The sequence below is a fragment of the Archocentrus centrarchus genome, chromosome 5 (assembly GCF_007364275.1).
Source record: "Archocentrus centrarchus isolate MPI-CPG fArcCen1 chromosome 5, fArcCen1, whole genome shotgun sequence".
Taxonomy (NCBI): Eukaryota; Metazoa; Chordata; class Actinopteri; order Cichliformes; family Cichlidae; genus Archocentrus; species Archocentrus centrarchus.
The window spans coordinates 32098905-32123503 of record NC_044350.1 but is presented as its reverse complement, the minus strand read 5'-3'; the positions used below and the strand labels follow the sequence as shown (position 1 = coordinate 32123503).

Here is a 24599-nt window from a genome sequence, read left to right as displayed (position 1 = left end):
CGGTGGGACATGCCTGGAACACCTCACCCTGGCGGCCAGGAGGCATCCTAATCAGATGCCCGAGCCACCTCAACTGGCTCCTTTCGAAAGACATGAAGCCAATCACAAAATATCGTGAAAACTGAAACTCGTTACTAGAATACCCCTAAAGTAAAAACAGGAATCCAGGAAACCCAAAAATCAAAACTTCAAACCCTGCAACAACAACAAACACTTAAACCATGACTGAAATCTACCAACCAAGAATTTAAAACGGAAAAACTAAAAACTCCCAATCCAGGGACTAGAGCTCAACTGGCAGAAGATTTTTATATCAGATGATATTTTTTCTTTCAGGCACATGAAACATAAACAGATTTCCCTGGCTGATTTGTTACGTGTAGTCATTTATGAGTCCTTACTGAGCTAATATGAAAATAAACGGTTTGACCGACTCGGATCAGCTCATTGCCAACAGGGAAGTTGCAGGGTGCCCTCTAGTGGACAAACTATGCAACATTAATACTTGTAACATAGTTGAATGGTGTTTCTCCCATCTCTTCTTTACTCTTTAGGTTTTCATTTATTGGCATTTATAAATGCCAATACTGATATATCAGCAAACGGCTAATATTGGCTGATATGTTGGTCAGACACTACCAGGAACTATGACAAAGATCATTTAAACCTTTAAACTTTAAAGTGAGTCTTTAATTAGGAATTAAAATATTTTTCTTGTTACTGAGGGATATTTCTGACTGTGTGTCGCTTTAAACACACACACCACGTTTTCTCTATTAATTCAAATAAAACCAAATAAATTTAAAAAATGAAAATCACTTCTATAACTTTTTTTTTTAAAAAGCACCTGTCATGCTGGAGGGGTAAAACATTTGTGTGTGTGTGTGTGTGTGTGTGTGTGTGTGTGTGTGTGTGTGTGTGTGTGTGTGTGTGTGTGTGTAGGTGGACCTGGGTCCTGATAAGTTCCTGTCAGACAAAGACCTGCAGTCAGCCATAAAGCTGTTGACCAGCCTGTCTGTACGTACGCACTGTGTCCAAGCACAATAACCACACAATAACCAAACAGATCCAAATATATGAGTTTAATAATCAGCTCTGTTTTAATTCACAAAAAGCTCAATAGTCTGTTACAGAGCTAGTTACTCACATGATCACATTTTTTATGTTATCTGCATTTAAAAACTGTTCATTTTGATGAATCATCAAATGAAAATCCAGCTGAAGCTAACTGAAGCTGCACATGAACACAAAGATAACGTCACATCAAATGGACCCCGACGAACACCCGATCAGACCTGCACATATTTCCAGTTACGTCCTGCAAGTGATTAAACTCCTCTTCCTCCACAGATCCCGTATCTCTGTCCACTGTTGTTCTCCAGCACCAGTGAGTCTTCAGCGCTGCTCATCCGGCCGTTCAGTGAGAAGGGCTCTCTGAGAGACCACATCTGTAAGGTAAACTGTGTGCTCGTGTCTGCGTGCTTCAGTCAAACCGTCAGGTGGTCGGACAGCGTCTGAACCAAAGAGAGGGCCAGTCTAAATTTTAACTTGATTTCATGAGTATCCCCTTAGTTGGCAGCACCGGCATCACTTCTGTCTACATATGAGTTGTTTTTAGCTTACTGCGGTGTACGTATTTTCCCAGAACTTGACCTACATGTGCAAAACCAACAAAAGAAAAACCACCACTAGCAAAGCTATTATCCCTGTACTGAAGCGTTGTCATCCCAGGGTGTCAGACGCTGCCTGCATGTCACCACACGGCAAAGATGTTGGTGCTTTGGTGCACCAGCTAGGTCAGAATTATGCTGAGAACACACCTGGTGACGCCGGAGTTGATTGCACCTACCCAAGCCTATCCTTATGAGTCCACCGCAGCACGATTCAGTAACGAGAGCGCGCTTAAAATAGGGCCGAGCCTCCTTTTTGCAGATGCTGCATCAGGCTGCACAGAGCAGGTGAGGAAGGCAGGAAACACTCTGAATCTCTCCCTGTGTGATTTGAAGCCACTGCCGGCGTGTTTTTCTTACTTAGCTGGGGTTTTTTTGTTGCATATGAAAGGATTCCTGTATGTCTTGCATAACAGCTAATGTAAGCACAGTAATTCCATTATTATAAGGTGATATGTTTTCTGGAAATAGACCTGAAAAAGTGTTGTTTGTCTTTATTGTAATTTTTGTTGCTTTATTGGTTTTTAATGTTGCAAGACTGGGAAGTCTTTTCAGATGTTTATGGTAGTTTTTTTTCAGCCCCGTTAACCTGCTCACATAGAAAGATTTACAGAGTAAAGTTTTACAAAACTCAAGTCAAAGACAATCAGGAGAAACAGGTGAACTCTGAAATACACTGGAGGCAGTTTTTATTAGAAACCTTTTATCTTTGGTCAAAAGTAGTTTTAAAAAAATACATTCCTCCTCTTCTTCTTCCTCTTCCTCTCTCCAGGTGAAACCCAGAGAGAGTTACCTGAAGAAGTACTGCAACCCGAAGAAGAGTCAGGGCCTTGAACTCTCGCACATCAAACTGTACGGCCGTCAGATCCTGGAGGTACGTAAACAAACAATAACAATAAAACAATAACACACCTGCAGAGAAAAAGGGAAAAATTACCACACACACACACACACACTGAAGAAATGTGTGTTTATATTCAGGGACTGAGGCTGCTCCATGATGCTGGTGTATTTTTTGGTCATCTGCACACGTGTAACGTTCTTGTGGATGACGGCGTGTGTCGACTGATGGACGTGGAGAACGGCATGCTGGGAATTCCCTCTGTACTGCGACCTGCCTTCACCCAGTTCAGGAAGATCAACGTACGTCCACACCTGTTCATTTAGTGCACAGATACTTTTATCATTGCAGAAATTAGTGTGACGTCTGAGATGAGAGACTAAATAAACCCTAGAAAAAAGATTTCAGTCTCAGGTTCTGCAGGTGCCAAATGATCCACAAATATAGAAACACACTTGTTGTTTGAAGGTTTGAGAGACACAAACTGTTTGTGTGTTCATGGCAGACCACGGAGAGCATCGACGTCTTCTGCTTCGGACATTTACTGTACGAGATGACGTACGGCCAACCACCGGACAGCGTCCCCATCGAGCAGTACCCCCCTGCCCCCTCCACTGCTGTGGGTCCGTAAATGCACAGAAGCATTAATACTCTATGCAGACATTGAAATGTCTAAAAAGTGCCATTGCTGTGTTATTTCTGGTGATCTTTGATGGTTTATTCTGTGTGTGTGTGTGTGTGTGTGTGTGTGTGTGTGTGTGTGTGTGTGTGTGTGTGTGTGTGTGTGTGTGTGTGTGTGTGTGTATTCAGTATCAGTGCTGCAGTCCATTCTGTCCACAGAAGCCTGTAAAAGCGGGATGCCAACAGTGTCGGCACTCATGCAGACGCCGTGAGTTCACCTCTTTTTTAGCAGTTTTGAAAGAAGCGCACAGCCTGAAAGCGCTCAGTGAGTCTTTGTTATGCTGAAAGTTTATTCAGGAGCTGGAAAAAAACACCTATAAATGCACATTTTCCTCTCCACTCTGACACTAAAGCTCAACTTATTTAGTCTGCAGTGAAAAGGAAGGATTATCATTTTGATTTTATTATTTGGCTCTTTGTGTTGGCTGTATTAAATTTGGCTTTGAAGTCGAAGGTTTCTTCTACTTTGGGCTCTGTGTGATGTCAGAGAGAGCAGGTATCTCAAATCGGTGTCCAGTGCTACATTTTTCCCACCCTTTTCCCGGCCAGTAGCTCAGACCTTAACTACTTTATAAGCTGCAGGCTAGCTTAATCTGTAATAAAGTTTATATTAATAATCCACATCTGCAAAATAATTAGTAACTAAAGCTCTAAAATGAATGTAGTGGAGGAAATCGAGGGAAATCTGCCACATTTAAAGATCTGTGATGAAGTAAACAAGCAGCTTGTCTGCAAACAGACAACTTTCCTTTTAGCTGTTTCTGTAACACAAGGTTGTTACAGATGGTATTGTTTCCCCACCACCGGGGCCTGCCTTCGCCTGGCTTCTCGTCTTTGAAGCTCCAGCTGGCGTCGTTTTCAGGGTCTTCAAAAGCATGCGAGCCCGTCCTGCTTGGCATGGTGACAGTCCCACATGGCCAGAAGAGGATTTCCCAAATAAATTCCTCCTAAGTCAGTTACTCTATTTTGCTGTGTGGAACAAACCTGCGGTAAATGGAGAGGATGAGAAGAACACTTAGGTCTTTTTGTACAGATGGTGTGATTATTTTTTTTTTTGTGTATAAATAATGAGGCCAGCATGTGTGCAAGTACCGTATTTTTCGGACTATAAGCCGCTACTTTTTTCCCACGTTTTGAACCATGCGGCTTATAGCCCGGTGCGGCGTTTCTGTGGATTTTTCTTTAACCACCAGGGGGCTCTTTAGCAGGATATGAATCATGGGACGTCAAAGTTGGAAATCAAAGAAGAAAGCGCCAACAAGTGCTAGCAGCAGGCACAAAAGAGATTTTTTTCAAACTCCCTCATCATGGAAACCACAAAAAGAACTTCCTATGATGCCGCTTTTAAGTTGAGGGCTATCGACCTGGCACTACAGGAGGGAAATAGAGCCGCTGCACGTAAGCTCGGCGTGAACGAATCAATGGTGAATTGACTTGTTATAACTCAAATTTGGGGTTGTCTGTCCCCCTCTGCTGAGTGCCGAGTAATTGTGGAAAACCGAGAGCGGCGGAGATACCAGCGGCTTATAGCCCGGTGCGGCTTATATATGTACGTTTCCAGTTTTTTCCAAAAAATTTGTAGGTGCGGCTTATAGCCCGGTGCGGCTTATATATGTACGTTTCCAGTTTTTTCCAAAAAATTTGTAGGTGCGGCTTATAGTATGGTGCGCTCTATAGTCCGGAAAATACGGTAATCCCGGTGAGCCAAAGGTTCAGACTGCTCTAAACACTCACTGTAAGAAGGAACAATGAGCTCATGCAATCCCAAAGCCGTCCCTTCACGATGGACAAGAACTGCTACCTCTCTGAGCTGTGATCCGATCTTTGTGAAACTCTGATCACCTAATGGCTCATATTTGGGCATATTTCCATTTTCAGAAGAATCGCAGCTCCTCCTCAAGTATTTTATGAATTTGTCTTGGATATGACTGTTTGTGAGCCACTCTGGCTTCTCAATAGATTTGGATTCTCTTGATTACAATAACCTTACGTTACAGTAACCTGTAAATCGAGCCATATAAGCAACTACGTCGCTGACATTCTGGTTCTGCTCTCGGCCCTGTATGATTTCAGTGAGAGGGGATCTCCTCTTTGGTCACATCGGGCGCACAGCTTTGGCTGTGAGAACAGAAACCTCGGCCACCTGCTGCTGAAATCTTGTGTTTGTGAGAGGCAGGCGGTCACATAAAAGCTGAATGAGGAGAGGCCTAAAGCTTCTTTTTCTTCTACTGAGTCACAGTTTGTGTTTTGCAGGCTGTTCAGTGACGTCCAGCTACAGCGTTCAGAAAAACTCCAGATCAAGGTAGGAGGTTTGGTTTGATGTGACTTCTGACAGCAAAAAAAAAGATGAAGAATAAAAATGGAAAATATCTGAAATATCCTCCTCCAGGTTCCCAGCAGGCTGAAGGAGGCACTGAAAGCAGCAAAAGAGAGTCTGGAGAAGAGGCTGCGGGAGGAGCAGAGACTGGTGGGTCAATATTCCCATCTCCTGTGCTCTCACAGTACTTCCATAGTTATTATTTTTACATCACTAAGATTTTTCTCTTTTGAAAATCCCAGAAATATTTAAACTGTTTTCTAACTTTCTCCGTTTCATGCTGCTTAGCTACAATGCTCCACAGATCTCTGTAGTTCCTGTAATCCTTCATAGTGTACATACAGCCCCCACTACAGTGAGAAATTTCCAGGCTTTGGAAAACTTTACAGCAGGGTTTTCCCAGAATATTGCAACTATCTGACCTCACTGTCTGTAGACACAAAAAGAGGAAGCTTTGAATGTAAAACAGAGCAACTTTGTACAATCCTGTCTTGTTTTGATTAAGACTATTACGGGAACAAAAACTGTGGATTCCCCCTCCACCCCGTTACTTGCATTAAAAGCACATGGGAAAGGAATCTCTGAAAGACCAGTTTGAGTAAGAGGAATCATTTAGCCAACCTGAAAAACTGTAAATCTGTCCCTGAATATGTTTTATTTCCGCAGAAAAGATGAAGTTGGGATAAGAAACTGTGTGAGCAGCATTGTCAGTAAAGTTCTGGAGCTAATAGGCTGACAGCTTGTGACCAATCAGAAAACTCACAGACCTCCATGTGAAGCCAATAAGGTGGAATAAATTTATGGCTGTAGACTGAACACTGATCAGACCTAAAATTTTAACCACTAACTGGTGAAGTGGATAACACTGATTATCTCTATATTATGGCACCTGTTACTGGGTGGGAGCAAGTGAACATTTTGTCCTCAAAGTTGATGTTGGAAGCAGGAAAAATGGGCAAGCGTAAGAATTTGAGCGAGTTTGACCAGGGCCAAATTGTGATGGGTAGATGACTGGGTCAGACCATCTGCAACCGGTCTGCAGGGGTCAGAATCTATCAAAAGTGGTCCAAGGAAGGAACAGCGGTGAACCAGCGACAGGTTCACGGGGGGCCAAGGCTCATTGATGCATGTGGGGAGCAAAGGCTGGCCCGTGTGGTCTGATCCAAATTCGCCAGATCTCAGTGCAATGGAGCATCTGTGGGATGTGCTGGACAAACAAGTCCGATCCAATGGAGGCCCCACCTCACAACTTAGGATCGGTTGCTAACATCTTGGTGCAGATACCACAGCACATCTTCAGGGGTCTAGTGGAGCGCATGTCTCGATGGGTCAGGGCTGTTTTGGCAGCAAAAGGGGGACAAACACAATATTAGGCAGGTGCTCATAATGTTATGCTTGATCGGTGCATATAAAAGATGGATGTAGCTTTCAGGCACTTGAGTGCCTCAAACCTGCATTCTGTCTAACAGCCAGCAGGGGTGATGATGTTGACTGGAAAAAAAAAAGAAGTTTGGTTGTAAAGAAATCAGTGAGAAAATTGCCCTGATCTGCAGCCTCAGACAACATTTACCTGAGTTTACGGTCTTAGTCGCTAACTTTAAGTCTAAATGAATATAACTTGATGTTCATCTTGTAAATTAGAGTCAAAAGAAACTATAAAGCAGGATATGATCTGGCTAGTTTAAAACCACTGAGATGGCAACAGCAGAAAGGCTCAGTTTGAGGCTTCTGACATTTTGCTAACCAATGGGTGATGTAATTGTGGCTTTGTCCATCCTCTGTATACAGTCTATGTTCATGGTGAAGGCAAATGGCCCTCTGAAAGTCTGTGATCCTCAAGACTCTCAGGGGATCCATGAAAACAGGTTTACTCTGCTCTAATTTGCTTATTCACCTTCAGAATTGTACCAAGCAGATCAGGCAGCACTTCACTGAAGTACGGGGTTACAGTGTGGTGGGTTTGTATGAAAATGTCGACTGATTTTCTATATGAATGTCTGATTGCAGCTCCACCAACACAGGAGGCTGACCAGAGCTCAGTCTCACCACTGCTCAGAGGAGGAGAAGAAGAGGAGAAAGATCCTGGCGAGGAAGGTCGGCAGGCTCAATTACACAAAGGCTCTAATTAAAGTTTAACACTTCCTCTGCGATGAAGACAGGTTGTCATTTTCCGTCCATGTAAAAGGACTGATGTACATTTATTGAGGTTTGTGTAGCAGAACCTTCAAATCTTTCCAGCATAAACACAGATGTGTATTTTTGATCTTTGCAGAAGTCCAGACACTCAGCTTATGAAAATGAAGAAGATGCCTCAGTCAGAAACAACAATAACTCTGGTAGGTCGCTGCAGTTAGAAGCATTTCTTGGCACATTAGCACCGCCTCCATCTGTTAATCAGAGCGGGAAATTAGGGCAGCGTGTGAGGCTGGCTGTGGTGGCACATTCAGCTTTTACTGTATGTGTTACTGTTTGAGAGCTCATCTAACCTCTAACATATCGGGACATGATAAAATTAAGAGCCACTCATGTCTTTTTTTTTTTCTTTTTTTTTTCCTGTCCATCTTCAGGTTCTGGAGCCAGTTCTCCGCCCACATGCCCCTCCTCCCCCACTCCCCCACCAACCACAGGTATGTTGGTCTGTCCTGTCACATTAATTGTGGGTCTTTTCTCCTGTCTGCTTGTCTCCTCTCCCCATCTGTTTGTCTCTTTGTTTTGGAACTTACCAGACAGCCTGTGTAGCGCCCCCCCCTCGTGACAAGATCCTGCCAGGGCCGTGCTGTGATTCGGCACGCTGCTGCTCGCATCAATAACAGTTTTCATCTGAAATTTGCCTGTGTGATTATAAAGCCTAATCATTAACTTGAGATGTCTGTCTCTGTCTCTTCACCTCCTCTCTCATCGTGCGGTTTTCAGACAGGTATCTGTCTCCGCTGTAGCAGTACGTCTTACTGCCTTTGTTTTGTCTGTAGGTAGGTGAATGCAGGGTGGGAAACGTGGAGGTTTTTATTTTATATTTTCAAGTTCAAGTCTGGTAATATTTTGTATTTTTCTTACTGATTTCAAAGAAACAGCCATGTGCAGATTTAAAATTGTTAAAAAACACTCGCACGCAGTGATGGGGTCGAGTTTGATGACTCGGAGTAGTGGATGAGGCCCAACAGGTGCTGATTTAAAGCTCCCGGTGTCAGGAGGACACGTGTCAATCAACACGGCAACGCCCATAAGGCAGTTATCCCAGTGGATAAGAAAGAAACTGTCCATAGAGGCCAAAACTGTTCTTTGTGCTAAGCTGTAAATGTGCTGCAAAGCTGGACCTTTTAACATGGGGAGTCTGCGGGGACGGACTCCGGGTGTTGGCTTCAGTTTTAACATTCAGAGGTTGCCCCTTGTACTGCAGAGAACAGCTTATAAACATAGTTTAATTTGCCATCTTGTTTTTTTTCTTGAGCATATTTAGTCTAAGCTTGGTTAGTGAGATACATCCATAAACTGTACAACGCACATACACAGTAAGAAAAATATAAAATTTCTCCAAAGCCAGCAGCACAACCTGCCGACACAAAGTGAACACCAGTTTCCTCCCCTGCTGTCAGTGTCTCCTCTCCTCTCCTCTTTCCTCTTTCCTCTCTCCTCTCCTCACTCCTCTCCTCTCCTCACTCCTCTCCTCTCTCCTCTCCTCACTCCTCTCCTCTCCTCACTCCTCTCCTCTCCTCTCCTTGTCCTGGTGATACTGTGTAAATGCTGATTGGTTCACTGAACAGATAACCGTCATCTCCTTCTCTTTCTCCTTCCTGTGCTGTCTCCACCGTAGAGCATGCTCCATTCTGACCGTGTCTTTGGGTAAAGTAAATGATTTCTGATGCTGATGATGATGATGAAGGTCTCCGGTGCCTTTTTTTAAAGCTGTTTGTACACCCCGGCTTTCCAGCAAGTTTCTCGTTACAAGACCTGCTTCACGTTTATGAAATCCACCAATGAAGAAAATAGATGAAAAATTATGGGATATTTCTGTAGTCAAGCTTTTAGAGTTTTAGTGCATTTTGTTTAGTTTCGCCCTTTGTTCATGTTCATTAATTATTATCTATAAAAACAAAGAAAGAGGTTCTTTTTTTTTTTTTTTTTTTTTTTTGAAGGTTTCTTTTTTATGTTGAAGGGAGAGCAAAGCAAGCTCAGCTATGAAAAGGTCTTCAGTTCAGTCACATCAACATTTGATTATTTCAAACCAAACTGCTGGATGATGATTAACCAGATGTGTGTTAGCGTGAGGTTATGTAATCACGGTCTCTCGGCTCTCATTGGCTAATCCTGCTCTCAGAGAGGTTTGAGTCCTGAAATGAAGAGTTAGTAAAGAACTTGTTAACGGGGTGTATGCACATCTTTACAAAAACCTCACAATCTGCAATGATTTCCAAACACCACAGACGGTCAAACTCCTGATTCCTGATTCTGACCTGCTGTTTTCATTGGAGATTGTGATTGGTCGGCTCTGCCTGGTCAGTCTGTTACAGCATGTCAGCTGTCTTTCTGTCTCTCTGTTTTGTTTGTTTTGTCTGCTGGTTATTTGTTAGGGTGGGGAGGCACATTTCCAAATTTCTTTTTTTTTTGGTCACACACACTCTGTGAGGTGGTAATATTTGAACCTTTTCTTTGATAGTAGCTGTGAAATGTCATTTTATTTTACACCTGTAGGTTTTCCTCCCAGTCTTATAGCGCTCTTCTGCAGATGACCAAAAATTTTAAATTGTTTTTAAGGTTTATATTCAGATAATTCTTCGTCCACAAAGATCTTGAAAGAACTGGCTTTTGGATAAAACTGGTCTTTTTATTAATCATTTAGAAAATCTGAGTTCATATTTATCAAAACTCTCAGGGAAGAAAATCAGCTTTATGGAAGTGTTTGGGAAAACAGCAGCTCTGCTCTGTCACCTCAGTAAACACTTTCCTCGGGGGGTTAATGAGCTCATTTGGTAATTTCGGGTCGTGGTGAATAAAAAAAAAAATGAAGCCCATTTTGTAAATTGTGGTCATTCTAAGAGTCAGAAAAGAGGATTATCAAGGATATCCTGCAGTTTCACAGTCCGATCCGTCCCTCATTCATCACCTCTGGTTTCAAAACACCAAAAATGGTGACAGCGAGAATGCTCAGCTCCAGCCTTCATAGCCGGACTTCAGTAACCAGTGGGTGATGTTATGGTGGCGTGGTGGTCCAAATCCAAGGACAGTTAGTCAGAGATGTTCTTTGGGAGAAAACATTGTCAGTGATGCCATTAAAACAGATGTAGAGTATATTTTTGATTGGCACATCCACCGAAATCCAAATCCTAAAAACATTAAATATTCCCTGTGGTTGATTTTCCCCGCTAAAAGCCAGCTCAGTAAGATAACTAATCTTAGTCTGACTGTTAAAAAACATCATGCTTGAAACAATGCAACACATACACCTGTGATCAGAAGTATACATGCACTCATCATGGGCATGAATGTTATGGTAAGTTTGTGCTTGTAATGGTTTCCTGGCACAGACCCGGGTGTAGTCCACAAATTTTCTATAGGGTTGAGGTTGGGGGTTTGGGGAAGGCCATTCCAGAAGCTTAATGTTAGCCTGCTTCCAAAACCAGTTTTGATATGTTTGGGATCATCGTCCTGCTGGAACACCCAACTGTGTCCAAGTTTCAACCATCTAGCTGTTGATTTGAGGTGAAGTTGAAGAATTTGGATGTAGTTCGCCTTCATTATTCCATCCATCCCCTTTGTTCAATGTATCTCTGCCACTGGCAGGAAAATGGGCCCAGAGCATGATGCTGCCACCGCCATGCTTTACAGCTGGTGCAGAGTTCTTAAGTTTGAAAGCCTCGCTTTTACTCCTCCAAACATACCTCCTGTCATTGTGGCCAAACAGCTCAGTCTTTGTCTCATCTGATCATCAAACATTTCTCCAGAAGGCATTTGGCTCGTCCATTTGGACCAGGAGCGTCTCTTGGTCAGCACTCTCTCAGTCCACCATGATGTGAAACTGGCTTCACTGTGGACAGCGATGCTGGTGTTCCAGCAGTTCCCAGTTCATGTCAGGCTTGAGTCTGCCGTCAACTCTGTCCCTTGGCAAAGTGGTGACACATCCAAATAGTTTATATTAGCGTACAACTTGTGTAAATCTGCAATTTGCATTCTTAGCTCTTCAGAGTTCCTTGGACTTTCCCATTGTTCTCTGCATTGAGTGAGTGCTTTCAAACAAATCCTTTTTATGCTGCCAAAGAGCAGCTACCAGTTGTAGTCAGTCACAATCAGAAATGATTAATAGACGTTGTAGAAGCTTGAGGACCACTTATTACAAGCTTTCTCAGTGTATATTTGAACTTGTATGTCTACTTTTGATCCTATGTGGATCAGAGAAAACACAAAATAAATTCAAATGTGTGCTCCCAATTCTCATTTTTGAAAGTCATTAAAGATGTATGCTGTGCAGTCCTTCCACCCTGCAAAAAGAACAGTTCAGAGAAATAAAAAAAGTTACAGTGACATTCATGCCCATGATAAGTGCACATGTAAACTTCTGCCCGCAGCTGTAAATCAGGTGCACAGTAGATGCCAACATGTGGTCACAAATTTGAGCACAAATTTCACGATTAACCATGAAATGTGGACGTAACTGAAGAGTCATCTGAATATTACATGAAAAATCTCTGAAGGTCACGCTGACTCTGGCTGCCAAACGTAATGAAAGTCATTTTGTCACCCAGCCATCCTGGAGATAATCAGTCACCACTGCAGACGAGAGGCTCTGCAGTCACTAAATTATTAAAGTAGGATATTCATGGTTTCTAATGTGTTCACCCCCCCCCCAAAAAAAAAAAAAATGTTATGCCACTGAAAATATGATCTCCAATCATCCTGCGTGCACTGACAGGTTTCTCCAGGTCTGGTTGCCATCTGTCAGACTGATGGATGTCCTTTCATTATGTTGCGGATTATTCGCTGTGCAGTCGGCGGACTCCAGTTGCAGCTATTGGCCTTCGCTTTTCCCACGTTAGCGCTTCCCCGCGTTTTGCTGCTTTGCCTGTGATCCCTGGCTTTCATGGAGCTCGGGGATACAGAATGGTGCAGCTGGAAGAGACGTTAACAGGTTTGAGTTCAATTCACTGTCAGTTCAATGTGTCGGCATCACGGAGGGAGGAAAAGTCTCCTACAAGTCCCAGAATGCACTGGTGTAAGAGTCATCCAATCAGAGAGACCCTAGGATTCTGTTTCTGTGGATGATGCTGGAGGTTCTGGAACTGGATTTTCTTTCACGACTTTTTGGGAAAAGGTGCGAGTAGGGTCGTGTTCCATTGAAACTGATGGTGGATTGAGTTCAGTCCGGTCATACTGATATCTGAGAGTGCTGCTTTCACAAAGATAAAGTCTCCCTGGAAACAGCATCCCTGTTTCTTTAGGTAATACATCAACAAGACCAATGATACCACAGTTTAAGCAGTATGAAGATATTAAGAGCTATAATAAAGTATTTTTAACAATTATGAAGGAACTAGTTGTGAGGCATGTTTTGGTAGAAGTGCAGAAGCACACACAGCACAGAGGAAGTTGAATGCTACACAACAGAAACAGAAAAACACAGCAAAAGGTCACAAAAAAGAATTCATGAAACACAATGTAAGTGATTCTGGGGAGACAATCATGTGACGGGAGAGCTGCAGAACTGACGAGCTAACAGTAAACGGCTAATAGCAAACATGTATCTACTGTATTATATGAATGATGTGATTAAAACACACATTACCTGCATCTTTATCGCCCTCTCTTCAGCTTCTTTTAAGTGTGCCTCAGCAATCCTTCACATGCTTTGGTTTCTGTCACGTTGTCTCCCCAGAAACACTTTTTGTTGCGTTTTATTCAACATCGGTTATGTTTTGTGTGCCTTCGCAGCATTTTTCTATTTGCTGGTGTTTTCTTAAGTTGTCACCATAAGAAATACTTAAATTACGCTTCAGAAGTTGCAATTATTAAATTAATACATGTCTCCTAAAATAATCTCATGATCCTTGGATAAAAAGAAGCTACTAATAACCAAAATATGAACAGATACAGGTCAGAAATCCCTTTGACACAGTCCTGCAGAACATTTGGGCCAGTTTATTGTAATAACACACAAAAGAATTACATTTGTCCCCCCCACACATGACTTTTCTTTGACATATTAGGAGTGAGAGTCTGCTCTAAATGAACAAATGACTACAAACTCATATTTTGAAACTTTTTCAATGTGAATATCCAAACATTTTCTACTCTCTGCTTGTGTAATGATCTACTGAAACTACTGACACTGGCCAGGTTGCTGTTTATGTGGACGTAATTAGGTGAAGCATAATCACATGACAGAGCAAGACATCCTTACCTACTTGTTTAGCATTGGGACCTTTTTAGTTTGACCACCCTGGCCCCGATTGGCCCGGTAGTAGAAACAGTTTCTGAAGTATCTTTGTGCAATCAGCTCCTGAGGAATGTTACCTGAAACCTCTGTTTTTCTCTCACACTTTCTCCTTTCATTCTTCTTTCTCATTCCCAGGATCCAACATTGCACCTCCCCCACCACCACCACCACCACCTCCTCCTATTCCTCCCCCCTTACACAACTCATCCTCCTGTCCTCCTCCTCTGTCCTCCTCTGATGGAGCGGGAGGAGGCCGTTCCGCCTTGCTGAGCTCCATCCAGACCTTCACTAAGGGCAAACTGAAGAAAACCGATACCGTCGACCGCAGCAAACCCATCATCTGACCCCGTCCTCGCTACGGCAACATAACCGACCCACGAGTTCTGCACTGTGGTCCAGGCTCTGCCCAGAATGTGAAAACAAATCACTAACAAGCGATCCAAGTACCATTTTAGTTTTTATTGCTGTTTCTGCTTATCTTTTTCCCCTGCTTTTAAACTTTTTATGTATTGCTGTGACTGGAGAGACTAGAGGACGGGTGGGGTAAAATGGCAACCTCCATCTGCCCTTTGAAACATGCTGGACAATCTTAAGCACCTTAAGGTTCAACTTTTCTGGTTGCTTGGTCCTTAAACAGGCCCCAGATAAAAGCCGGGAAACTGAATCGGGTAAGCTTTTCTTCTGGCCGATCTGCGAGCAGCCAGCTTCATTTTTGTTCTTTGGGCTCGTAAAAGTAGCACTTAAAGATTTGAGAGAAGAGCCATGGATTCCTGACCCCGCTGGATGGTGATGACGAATTCTCTTAATTTCAGCGCTCAGGTGCTGAGCTGGTCCTGATCATGGAGTAGACCAAACTTTAGTTTTCTTTCTTTGAAATCATCTCTGAACGTTTCACGTGTCGCCTGCAGGCTCTGCTGAGACTGTTTCACCACAGCTGAGCTACAAAAAAAAAAAAGCACAGCGGCAGGTCATTTCTGTCTGTAATTAAGTCCTCATTTATGCCATATTGTAAAAAATAAAATACCAATGCACCGCAGGGTGTTCAAGCAGAAGTCAACTTCTCGGGTTGACAGTTTTTAGAAAAGAGTTTCTGCTTCTAATGCAGAAGCTGCTGCAGTAGAAGCGAAACAAAGAAGATGATTTGGGATTGGAACCAGTTTATTTGCATGTTAATGATCTGCAGACTTTTTCCCAGTTGTGTTCCTGAAATCACACTGAAATTACAGGCAAAAATGACCAGATAAGTAAAGTTTGCAGTGCTTCAGTCTGAATCTGCAGTACAAAACAGTCGAGGTTGGATTGAAGCAGCTCTCCGCTCATTGGTCTCTTCTTCTGTGGTGCGTTTACCCCGTTAACTGCACAGTTCTTCAGTCTGTACTCCTCCTCTCGTGAGCTTTATGAGCATAAAACAATCCCTTTGGTTTAGATTGATTCTGGACATCTTTATCTCCTTTTTTTTTTTCCTTTTCTTTTCATCTTCATCTTGTTTTCGGACCGAACACGCAGCAGTTTGCACGACGCACGATGTGATTCTACAAAGCAGCTAAATGAACGGGATGCTACAAACTACACCACGTGTGTTTTCATCCGCCTGCTTGTTTGCATGTTCTTATTTGATGATTGACATGAGGGCATATGAGAAATCTGGAAGAAATGACCCAAAAAGGCACTGAAATTGGTGCAAAATATTAAATTTGTGTAATGGAGGAAGACGTGATGCACAGTCCTCAAATTAATTAGACCACCTTTGATTTGAGCTTGCATTACAGAAACCTAAAATATTACCAATACTGTTAATTTAGAGCAGCTGTGGCGTAAACCTTACATCGGGTCGTGGTCTAATAAATTTAAGCGCTGTACATGAAGCTCCTTACACTCGCACAGGGGATGGGAACACTCTGCACTGTAGTTGGATAGTAGCCTGAATAAAGGGAAATAAACAGTGACATTAATGTTCTCACCTGATATCTTCACCCTGTTTCATTTTAGTACTGCAGGAATTCGAACTCAGACGCCTGCTCTTGAGGTCTAGTGTAGATTGAGTCTGTACTGTGCCACATGAGTGCCAAGCAGCTGGGCTTCTGATTGTGCTCCGGGTCTGAGGTTAATCTGGAGTCACACGTTTCTACCTGCTGCGGGCAGTAAAATAATTTTCATCTCCTGATCTGAATACGAGATTTTTTTGCTCCACTGTGGAGGGTGATTGGTGTGTTTGGCCCGTCAGTCTTCACATCACTGATGAACTTCCAGATAATTTCTAATAATTTCTAATCGTGGTGATTTAAAGTTTTAGAGTGTAGACTTTACTGAAGATCAAGCGTCCAGATTAGTAACTTAATGCAGTGAACTATGTATGGAAGTTTGATGTGGACTTTGATGATGTATTTATAACTAACCAGGAAGCGCTCTCTCTCATGCCTGTGACAGTTTATTATTGGCCCAAAGTGCTCGTGGGAAATCTTGGAAAGATCATTCATGGTAAAACGGTCCCTTTCCAAGTATGTAGTGCTGTGTGACACTTTTCACTGATCACAGTGCAACTGACTTAAAAGCCCCCAGAGAGCTCAGCTCACCTTCAGCATAATTTCAGACCCTGATTTCTGATATTTTCATGTTTTTTTTTGTTTTTTGTTTTCCCTCCTCTGTTTTCATGTTTGTTGTCCATGTTTGTTGTTTTATTGTGCCATGCCCATGTGGGTGATAGTGCCTATAGAAATCTGAATGTTTTTTGTTTTTGTACATGACTGTGTGCCACATGGAGCTCATCGGTCTGTGTATGGAGAGGATGCCAACGCTTCAGCACACAGCTTACAGCGGTTTGTGTTAATAATCCATTAATCTGTAAGCTTATAATAAGGGGGTCGTGGTGATGTCAGATTGTTTGTCTTGTACGACAGCAGGAAACTCAGACCAACTAAAGCTGACTCATCACTTTCCAAAATTCTTGCCCACTAAGAAATTCTGCAGCTTAGATCCACTTTTGTCCGATCGTCATGAAGACCTTCACCTTTTTCTCTGGGAAAAAGTTTCATGGTCTTTTTAGCAGCTGCTGGGAAGCTTTCGGTCATATCACACAGTCTTCTTCAGATTGCCCAGCTGTCATCAGACTACATATGTTCACATTCTTCTAGGGTCACAGATTTCATGATTTATAAGATTTTATAGCCCAACAAAAGCCGCTAAATGGACCATGTGGGGCGTTTGTCTCCAGAGTCAGGTTTGAATGTTAAATCTCAAACATACTGCTACTAAATTTAAATTGCAGCCAGGAGTCTTACATTTTCAGAAATACATGAGTTTCTATAGAGCTACAACCTGTTAACTAAGCCTGAGTCTGATGATGCAAAACAGCTCCTCTAAATATAGAAAAATAGTTTGCACAGATGAAATAAAGAAGCTGCCTGTGCTGAGTTACCCTAACGAGGCTGCAAGCTAAATTTAGTGGATATCCTAATTCTACAACAGAAAACCATGTGACTTCACCCACATCTAAGAAACCCGTCCCCGCAGGGCAGCCAGGATCCACTGTGTGTGCAGCAGAAACAGTGGAAGCAACAGTTAAACTGTAACCCCCTTCACCTTCACATTAGTCCCACTTACCTGTGATCGCCTGACCTGTGTGCTGAAGTGTTGGTAGATGAATCTCAGCTCAGGTGAATCCTGCAACTTAAAGACTCTTTATAAACCAAGTTTTAGCTCTTCTTAATTGCTCAGTGCTCAAATCATTTATTATTCAGTGCAATCAGCCCAGTGCGCATGGTCATTAAAGTGAACCAGAATGTGTCTCTGCAGCACTTTAAAGGGGTGGAAACCTGGTCCAGAGAGATGTTTGTGTTAATAAAAATTATCTAAGGGAGTTACAAGTAACTGGTGGGAAGTTTAAAAAAACAAAAAAACACTCGAATCTCATGAGGAGTGTATTAATGCAGCTGCAAGAGGAGTCATCTTCATCAGCATTCAGACATGAAAGGAATCTATGACGAGTAATACTTGTAACAACTGAATAAACATTTGGAAAGAAAAATGTTTTTTTTGTGTTTATTGCTACAAATGTTGAACAAAAAAACTGGAAGATTTTTTTTAAGCATGATGTTTGAGCAGCTGCTATTAAAAGATGAAATGTTTTCTCAGGGAGGGATGCTTACTGAGAGAAGAACAAATTAAAGCACCAATTTAGTTCAACAAAAACATAAATGATGAGCAGTGCAGCCAAAGGTGTAAAATAAAGGACAGCTCATTGAGGAGTGATGAAGGGCAGGTTTTATACAGGAGCTGCTGAGCCCAGGTGTCTCCAACTGGCCTGATGGTTTTGCTCTTCCCACCTGCTTTATTATGGAGATATAAGCAAAGTAGGCAAGCAAGCAGATCATCGCAGCACCAAAGCCCCGTGTGTCATGGCCCTGGATATGTCATATTAATATTGCTTATCTTGCATTTTTGTTGTCTCACCAGCAAAGAGAGGAGTCAGAGGAACTGGCATTGACCAAAATGAAGCATTCCCACCTCGGTGCCTCATTTCAAAGCAATGACATCTGACACAGCTATATCAGAAATAGTTTTGTTATAGCCCAACTACCAACTGTTGATGGCATTTTTTTATATGTATGTTTTAAAATGAATTCACAACATGGTACAGTGTGGCAAGATAGCTTTTTTTTGTCACACAATGAAACTGAAGTTCAGAAAGTCAGATCATCTTAGATAACTGAGACATTTGAATAAAAAGACATTTAAAGAGTCGTCCTCCCACCTTGATTTGTCTATTCCAGCTATAGCAGCGTCTCTTTTGTTGTTGATAACCTGTCCATCCTTGATTATATCTCCTCATGGAGCCTCCTCTCTCCTCTGTCCTGATGCAGTTTAGGAATTGAAGCATCCTTCAAAATGATGCACTGAGACTGATTTCTGTGTCACAGGCAGGAGGATGGAGGATATATCCCTTCTTTTTGCTATTAAAATAAACATTAACATACTGGATACAAGCAAATTAGCCTTGAAAACACAATCACAATTCAGTGAAAATACTGCAGCAGCTCCACATATATACTTTACATTATCATTTTACTCTAGAACAGTTCATATAGTGTCGTGAAACAGCCAGTGTTGGAAAGGAAAGGATGTTCTTTTTAGAATAAATTCTAAACAGGGGTCAGCTTGTGCCTCTAATGCTGCAAAATTATATCCATCCATCCTCTTATCCTGTTCAGGGTCACAGGGGGGCTGGAGCCTATCTCAGCTAACACAGGGCGAGAGGTACAGTAGGGTACACCCTGTACAGGTCGCCAGCCTGTCACAGAGCCAACACAGGGAGACAGACAACCATTCACACCTATGGGCAATTTAGAGTCCCCAATTAATCTAACCCCAATAACCACATGTATTTGAACTGTGGGAGGAAAGCAGAGTAAAGCGGAGAAAACACGGGGGGAACATGCAAACTCCACACAGAAAGGCCCGGGCCAAGGTGGAATCAAACCCAGACCTTCTAGATGTCATATTAGCTGTGAGGCAGTAGTGCTAACCACCATGCTGCCCTGCAAACGAAAAAGTTATAGGTGAAAAAAATCAGACTGAGGGTCAGAAACAGAAACATTATGGGTCGCTCTGAATTTCAGCAAGTTTGGAAATTAAACTTACAGACTTACAGTTGAACATAATACAAATGGATAAATGCTGTTTAAAAGCAAATCCCCCTTTCACACAGTGCCATTTACCATTGCCATCTTGAATGTAAAATATGAAGTGATCTTAGAATTTATAGATTAAATGAAAAATGGTGAATGGTAAATAGCGAATCGCAGCCTTGTTTATTTATTTTACTCATTGGGCTTCCATGAATGACGCATGCGCAGCTCGGTGTCCTTGGATTTCTTTTTACCCCATTGCCTACTCTCCCGCCTCCTTATTGCATGAGGCGCTGTGATTGGCTGCAAGATATAACACGTTCCAATCAACCTATGAGATGCCATCCTGATTGGTTAAAATCCGCTCGCTTCCTCAACAGAGCCACTCCTTTTCGACAGAGGACAGGTTCAAGATGGCGGTGTCCCTGAGGTTGTTTCTCCGCTCCGGAAAGGTACGGGCTGTTTCGGATGTTTTTCGTAGCTGTGTTTTATTCTTTTTTGGAGTGTAACATTCATACGCCTCCTCTCATTCCGCAGAATACCGTGTCAGCGCTGCGGCGGCGGGAGTTTCACAGCAGCGTTCCGGCCGCGGTGCAGGTCAGTGTTAGCAGCTAGCAGGCTAACTCCGCTTGGTGTCAATAAATGTTTTGTTTTGATTCCACAGACTGCAGAAACAGGGCGAAGGCTTACTGTTTGGCTCAGTGGCGGCCTGCTTTGATGCTTGTTTTAATGTTTAGAGGTCGTGCTGCTGTCCGGTCACTGAGCAGAAATGCGGGTTTGCATTATACCCGCCCTCGATGCCCTGACAGCTGCCCCACATCAGCACACCTCATTACAGGCAGGAACAGTCTTACTGGCTTTCCCGTCCTCCAAGATTATAGACGGCAAAAATGTACAATATATATAAAGGGACAACAAAAATCCAGACAAAATCAGGAGGACTGACTGCAGTAAGAGTACTACACTGACATTACTCAAACAAGGAAAGTACTGCTGTTACACCTGTGCATGTGCGTTTCTAAATTATAGCTGTATCTGGGGTATTGGGTCCATCTCTTAATCAGGTCCTCTTCAGCTCAGTTTTTAATAAGTGGCAAGCTTTTGCCAGAAACTACAGGTGTGTACACCTGTAGCAGGCCACTTTAAGACAAGTTTGAGGTCTGATCAATAACTGCCTGACAAACTCTTAGTTTCTCTTTTGAGGCCTGCAGGGTTTAATATGACACACACTAGCAGTATTGGACTGTAACATGGCTGCAAATACATGTCAATATGCTGTTAGGTGACAGTCCGCGATGCCCTGAACCAGGCAATGGATGAGGAGTTGGAGAGGGATGAGCGAGTGTTCCTGCTGGGTGAGGAGGTCGCCCAGTATGATGGTGCCTACAAGGTGAGTGAAGGTCATGATGGTTTTTGGCCACAATATGGGACAGTCTAGCTAATGGTGTTTAATGGCGCAGGTGAGCCGAGGTCTGTGGAAGAAGTATGGAGACAAACGAATCATTGACACACCAATCTCAGAGGTGAGACTCAAACCTCCTGCCCCTCAGATGTTTTCTGGCAAATCTGAATCTTATCTAGTATCAGCAGTGGATGTGCAACTCATGTCTTCAGCTGCTTTGTGTTGTCTTTGTGGTGCAGATGGGGTTTACTGGCATTGCAGTGGGAGCTGCCATGGTGAGTTTTTGAACATATTGGCAAGTTTCATTTCATGAGGAAGAAACTGCAATAAACAGTTTAGTTGGCGCTTTGTTTACTTCTAGTTCATGATTTAGAATAAAGTTCAATCTTTCAAAATGAACTTTTAAAAATTACCCAGGATGACTGGATTAAATTATCAAGATCTGTGAATTAGACTTGCTCTGTAATGGTGGTGCACATCACTCAGCCACTTAGTCCCAGATTATGTAAGACTTGTCAAATGTACAGATTCTAAAAGTTTTTCATACTCAACCTGATTAATCAAACTTTCAACTTTCCTGACTTTTTTTTTTTTTTTGTTCCTTGCTGCTCTAATCAGTGTTGTCCTTTCAGGCTGGCCTGAGACCCATCTGTGAGTTCATGACCTTCAACTTCTCCATGCAAGCCATTGACCAGGTCATCAATTCTGCAGCAAAGACCTACTACATGTCAGCTGGGCTGCAGTCGGTCCCCATCGTTTTCAGAGGACCTAATGGAGCATCAGCAGGTGTTGCTGCACAGCACTCGCAGTGCTTCGCTGCATGGTGTGTTCACAACCTAATTATAAATCACTGGTGTTGCCGTATCTCAGGGTGATCTGTCAGTACTGATGTTACATTTGTCTCCAGGTATGGTCACTGTCCAGGTCTGAAGGTTGTAAGTCCCTGGAACTCAGAGGATGCTAAAGGCCTCCTGAAATCAGCCATCAGAGATGACAATCCCGGTGAGATGCCATACTGGGACTGTTCCTAAATCTCACTTGTATTGGAAGTTCAGTGTGTTAATGAGCCAGCTGACATCAATCAGCTCTGTCAAACACTTGAACTGCAGTTGGTGATTGTAGTCCCTGTTCTGCTCTAGAGCATGGGTGTCAAACTCCAGACCTCGAGGGCTGGGGTCCGGGAGGTTTTAGATGTCAATGATCCAACACACCTGACTCAAATGGCTGAATAACCACCTCAGTATGCAGTCAAGTTCTCCACAGTCCTGCTAATTTATATTTGACTCAGGTGTGTTGAAGCAGACATCTACAACCTGCAGGACACTGGCCCTTGAGGCCTAGGTTTGACACCCCTGCTCTAGAGGACCACTGACAGAACAGGGAACACTTCTGCCAGATTTTTCTAAGATTAATCCTCATTAACAGGATGTGTTGTCTGCAGAGATGGCTGATTGCCTTCAAATTAATTTAATGGTTTCCCACAAGTGCATTTTGAGTACTAGGCAGTGTTTTAACTATTCACATCAGAATTTATCAGCCTGACTTAAACAGATGTGACTGAACTGAATCTGTCTGCAGTGGTGTTCCTGGAGAATGAGCTGCTGTACGGTGTTCCCTTTGAGATGTCAGAGGAATCACAGTCCAAAGATTTCACGATTCCAATCGGCAAGGCGAAGATTGAGCGACAAGGTGAGACTGACACAACACAGGATCCTGGATCAAGGCTTCTCTGTTAGATGTTGTGATCTGAGCATCACATCGATTTCTGAACCTTTTTTCTTCCCCCCCCCTCCCCCTGCAGGGAGTAGCGTCACCCTTGTTAGTCACTCTCGGTATGTCAGTCACTGCCTGGATGCTGCAGCTGTCCTTGCCAAGGAGGGAATTGAGTGTGAGGTAAGCAAACACCTGTTGGTGACTGGCTAAGCCTCACTCTGCTCAGCAGCCTGTTAACTGTTTACTGTGTGTCAGGTGATCAACCTTCGGACCATCCGTCCCCTGGATGTGGAGTGTATTGAGACCAGCGTGATGAAGACCAATCACCTGGTGACAGTGGAGGGTGGATGGCCTCAGTTCGGTGTGGGAGCAGAGATCTGTGCCAGGATCATGGAAGGTAATGGCTGGCTGGCATCTAAGCAGTTTGTGTTGGTTCTGAGAATTTAATGATAAAGCATCCTTAAATAGGATTGTCAGTTTCACAAATTTGCTTGCAAAAGTGCTAATCAGCTAGATCTGCCTCTAAAGTCAGAGATCCAAATTGGGAATGAGCCTGTAATTTATTACACATGTTGGCCAACAGCTGCAGCAGACTTAAAATCTAATTTAGTCCCTGAACCTTTAACCATCCCAGGCTTTTAGTCAACATGTCTTTATTTTTATTTTTATTTTTTATTTTTTTTTTTAAGGTCCTGCCTTCAACTACCTGGACTCCCCTGTTACCAGGGTAACTGGTGTCGACATCCCCATGCCGTACGCCAAAATCCTGGAGGACCACAGCCTGCCACAGGTCAAAGACATCGTTTTCTCTGTGAAGAAGACCCTCAACATCTGAGACCCTTACAACAAAGGACAACCCTCCCACCTGAGTCCTTGTTTACAGACGGTGGCAAAATATCTAACCTGTAAATACCGCCAAAACGCTCCAGAAGTTGGTCAATGATGCGCACAGCTGTTCAGCTCAGAGCAGTGGACACAGGGTTTTGGTCAAGCAGCACTGCTGTTAACTTTGTTAGTAACTTGATCAAACTCTGTGGCTCTGGCTTCTCTTGCACTTTTCTCCACTTTAAAAAAATAAATATCTATCATGTATACTGTTCTGTGCTGAGTCTGTTCAGAAGTGACTAAACTGAGTATAACTTACAAATTGAGATTTAATTTATTGTGCAGGTGAATTTCACTCCTAAAAAGGTGTTTGCTTCAATTTGTCCCTCACTGAGTCGCTGGACTCCATTTACAAAATGCTTTTGTTCTCATAAATTATTCCGACTCTTGATTTTTCAGGCTAATCGAGTTTTTCCACTACAGTTCTGGATACTCACAATTAGAATCTGGCACTGAAAACAGGGCTGCTCTTAAACTGCAATAAGCAGTACTGTTTCTGTGGTCAGACTTTTCTGTTCAAACTCTCACAGTGCACCGAACTCAGACTCAAGTTTGTCTCTAAAAACAGTAAAGTGGGAAAGTGAACCAGCTGTGAGCTGGTGTTGGAAATACTGTAGCTGATCATTTTTTGTTGTAAATGACTGTTACAGAAATAAAAACTTTGCTCCTTCTCAGGCTGCTTTCTTTCACATCTACACTGTTCATTCCTACAACCAGCTGCTGTTTACCAGCATCATTCTGATCCTAGCTTGGTGTTCTCAGTGGGGTTATTTGGGGAGGGGCTTGAACCTGCTAAAACTGTATGAGGAGAATTCTATAAAGGATCTCCTGTTAGGGCAAATTTGGAAACTGGAAATCAAACTGGTTCATGAGAACAATTGTAACTCCTGGCACATCAAGTCACTAAATGCAGTTGGAATAATTTCACTGTGTGGCAGAAAGATTTAAATACTTTTGGGAAGAAGTCAGTGACCAGATTCTCCAAAGAAATTCCTCCCACCACAAATTGTAAGTTTGGTTTGTATCCTGAGGGAGTCGTAA

General features: G+C 42.8%; 2 protein-coding genes across 4 annotated transcripts in view; both read left to right on the top strand.

The window, feature by feature from the left end:
• pxk (PX domain containing serine/threonine kinase) overlaps positions 1 to 17958 on the top strand; it is a 28639-nt gene extending 10681 nt beyond the window's left edge. For 2 of the 3 annotated variants that reach the window (XM_030728737.1, XM_030728736.1), the window contains 12 exons: positions 943 to 1017; positions 1351 to 1455; positions 2443 to 2544; positions 2652 to 2813; positions 3017 to 3134; positions 3322 to 3400; positions 5446 to 5494; positions 5582 to 5659; positions 7517 to 7603; positions 7782 to 7845; positions 8077 to 8136; positions 14070 to 17958. In XM_030728737.1, the coding sequence (XP_030584597.1) occupies positions 943 to 1017; positions 1351 to 1455; positions 2443 to 2544; positions 2652 to 2813; positions 3017 to 3134; positions 3322 to 3400; positions 5446 to 5494; positions 5582 to 5659; positions 7517 to 7603; positions 7782 to 7845; positions 8077 to 8136; positions 14070 to 14278 (1188 nt within the window). In that variant the 3' untranslated portion in view covers positions 14279 to 17958. Of the gene's footprint in view, positions 1 to 942; positions 1018 to 1350; positions 1456 to 2442; positions 2545 to 2651; positions 2814 to 3016; positions 3135 to 3321; positions 3401 to 5445; positions 5495 to 5581; positions 5660 to 7516; positions 7604 to 7781; positions 7846 to 8076; positions 8137 to 9320; positions 9350 to 14069 lie in introns of all 3 variants that reach the window. The other variant, XM_030728738.1, reaches the window with a different exon arrangement.
• A 1956-nt stretch (positions 17959 to 19914) lies between these two features.
• pdhb (pyruvate dehydrogenase E1 subunit beta) lies at positions 19915 to 24228 on the top strand. Its single transcript, XM_030729557.1, has 11 exons — positions 19915 to 20010; positions 20096 to 20155; positions 20841 to 20948; positions 21019 to 21081; positions 21200 to 21235; positions 21593 to 21783; positions 21868 to 21962; positions 22539 to 22649; positions 22762 to 22853; positions 22929 to 23070; positions 23363 to 24228. The coding sequence occupies exons 1-11, from the start codon at positions 19972 to 19974 to the stop codon at positions 23506 to 23508; spliced, it is 1083 nt and encodes a 360-aa protein (XP_030585417.1). The 5' UTR covers positions 19915 to 19971; the 3' UTR covers positions 23509 to 24228.
• Positions 24229 to 24599: the final 371 nt, after the last annotated feature.

Bases quoted from the DNA above. Each gene is read 5' to 3' on its own strand.
- pdhb (XM_030729557.1), top strand. From the start codon at position 19,972: ATGGCGGTGTCCCTGAGGTTGTTTCTCCGCTCCGGAAAG. The intron at 21,784-21,867 runs GTGTGTTCACAA...ATTTGTCTCCAG, and splicing joins TCGCAGTGCTTCGCTGCATG to GTATGGTCACTGTCCAGGTC. The intron at 22,650-22,761 runs GTGAGACTGACA...CTCCCCCTGCAG, and splicing joins GGCGAAGATTGAGCGACAAG to GGAGTAGCGTCACCCTTGTT.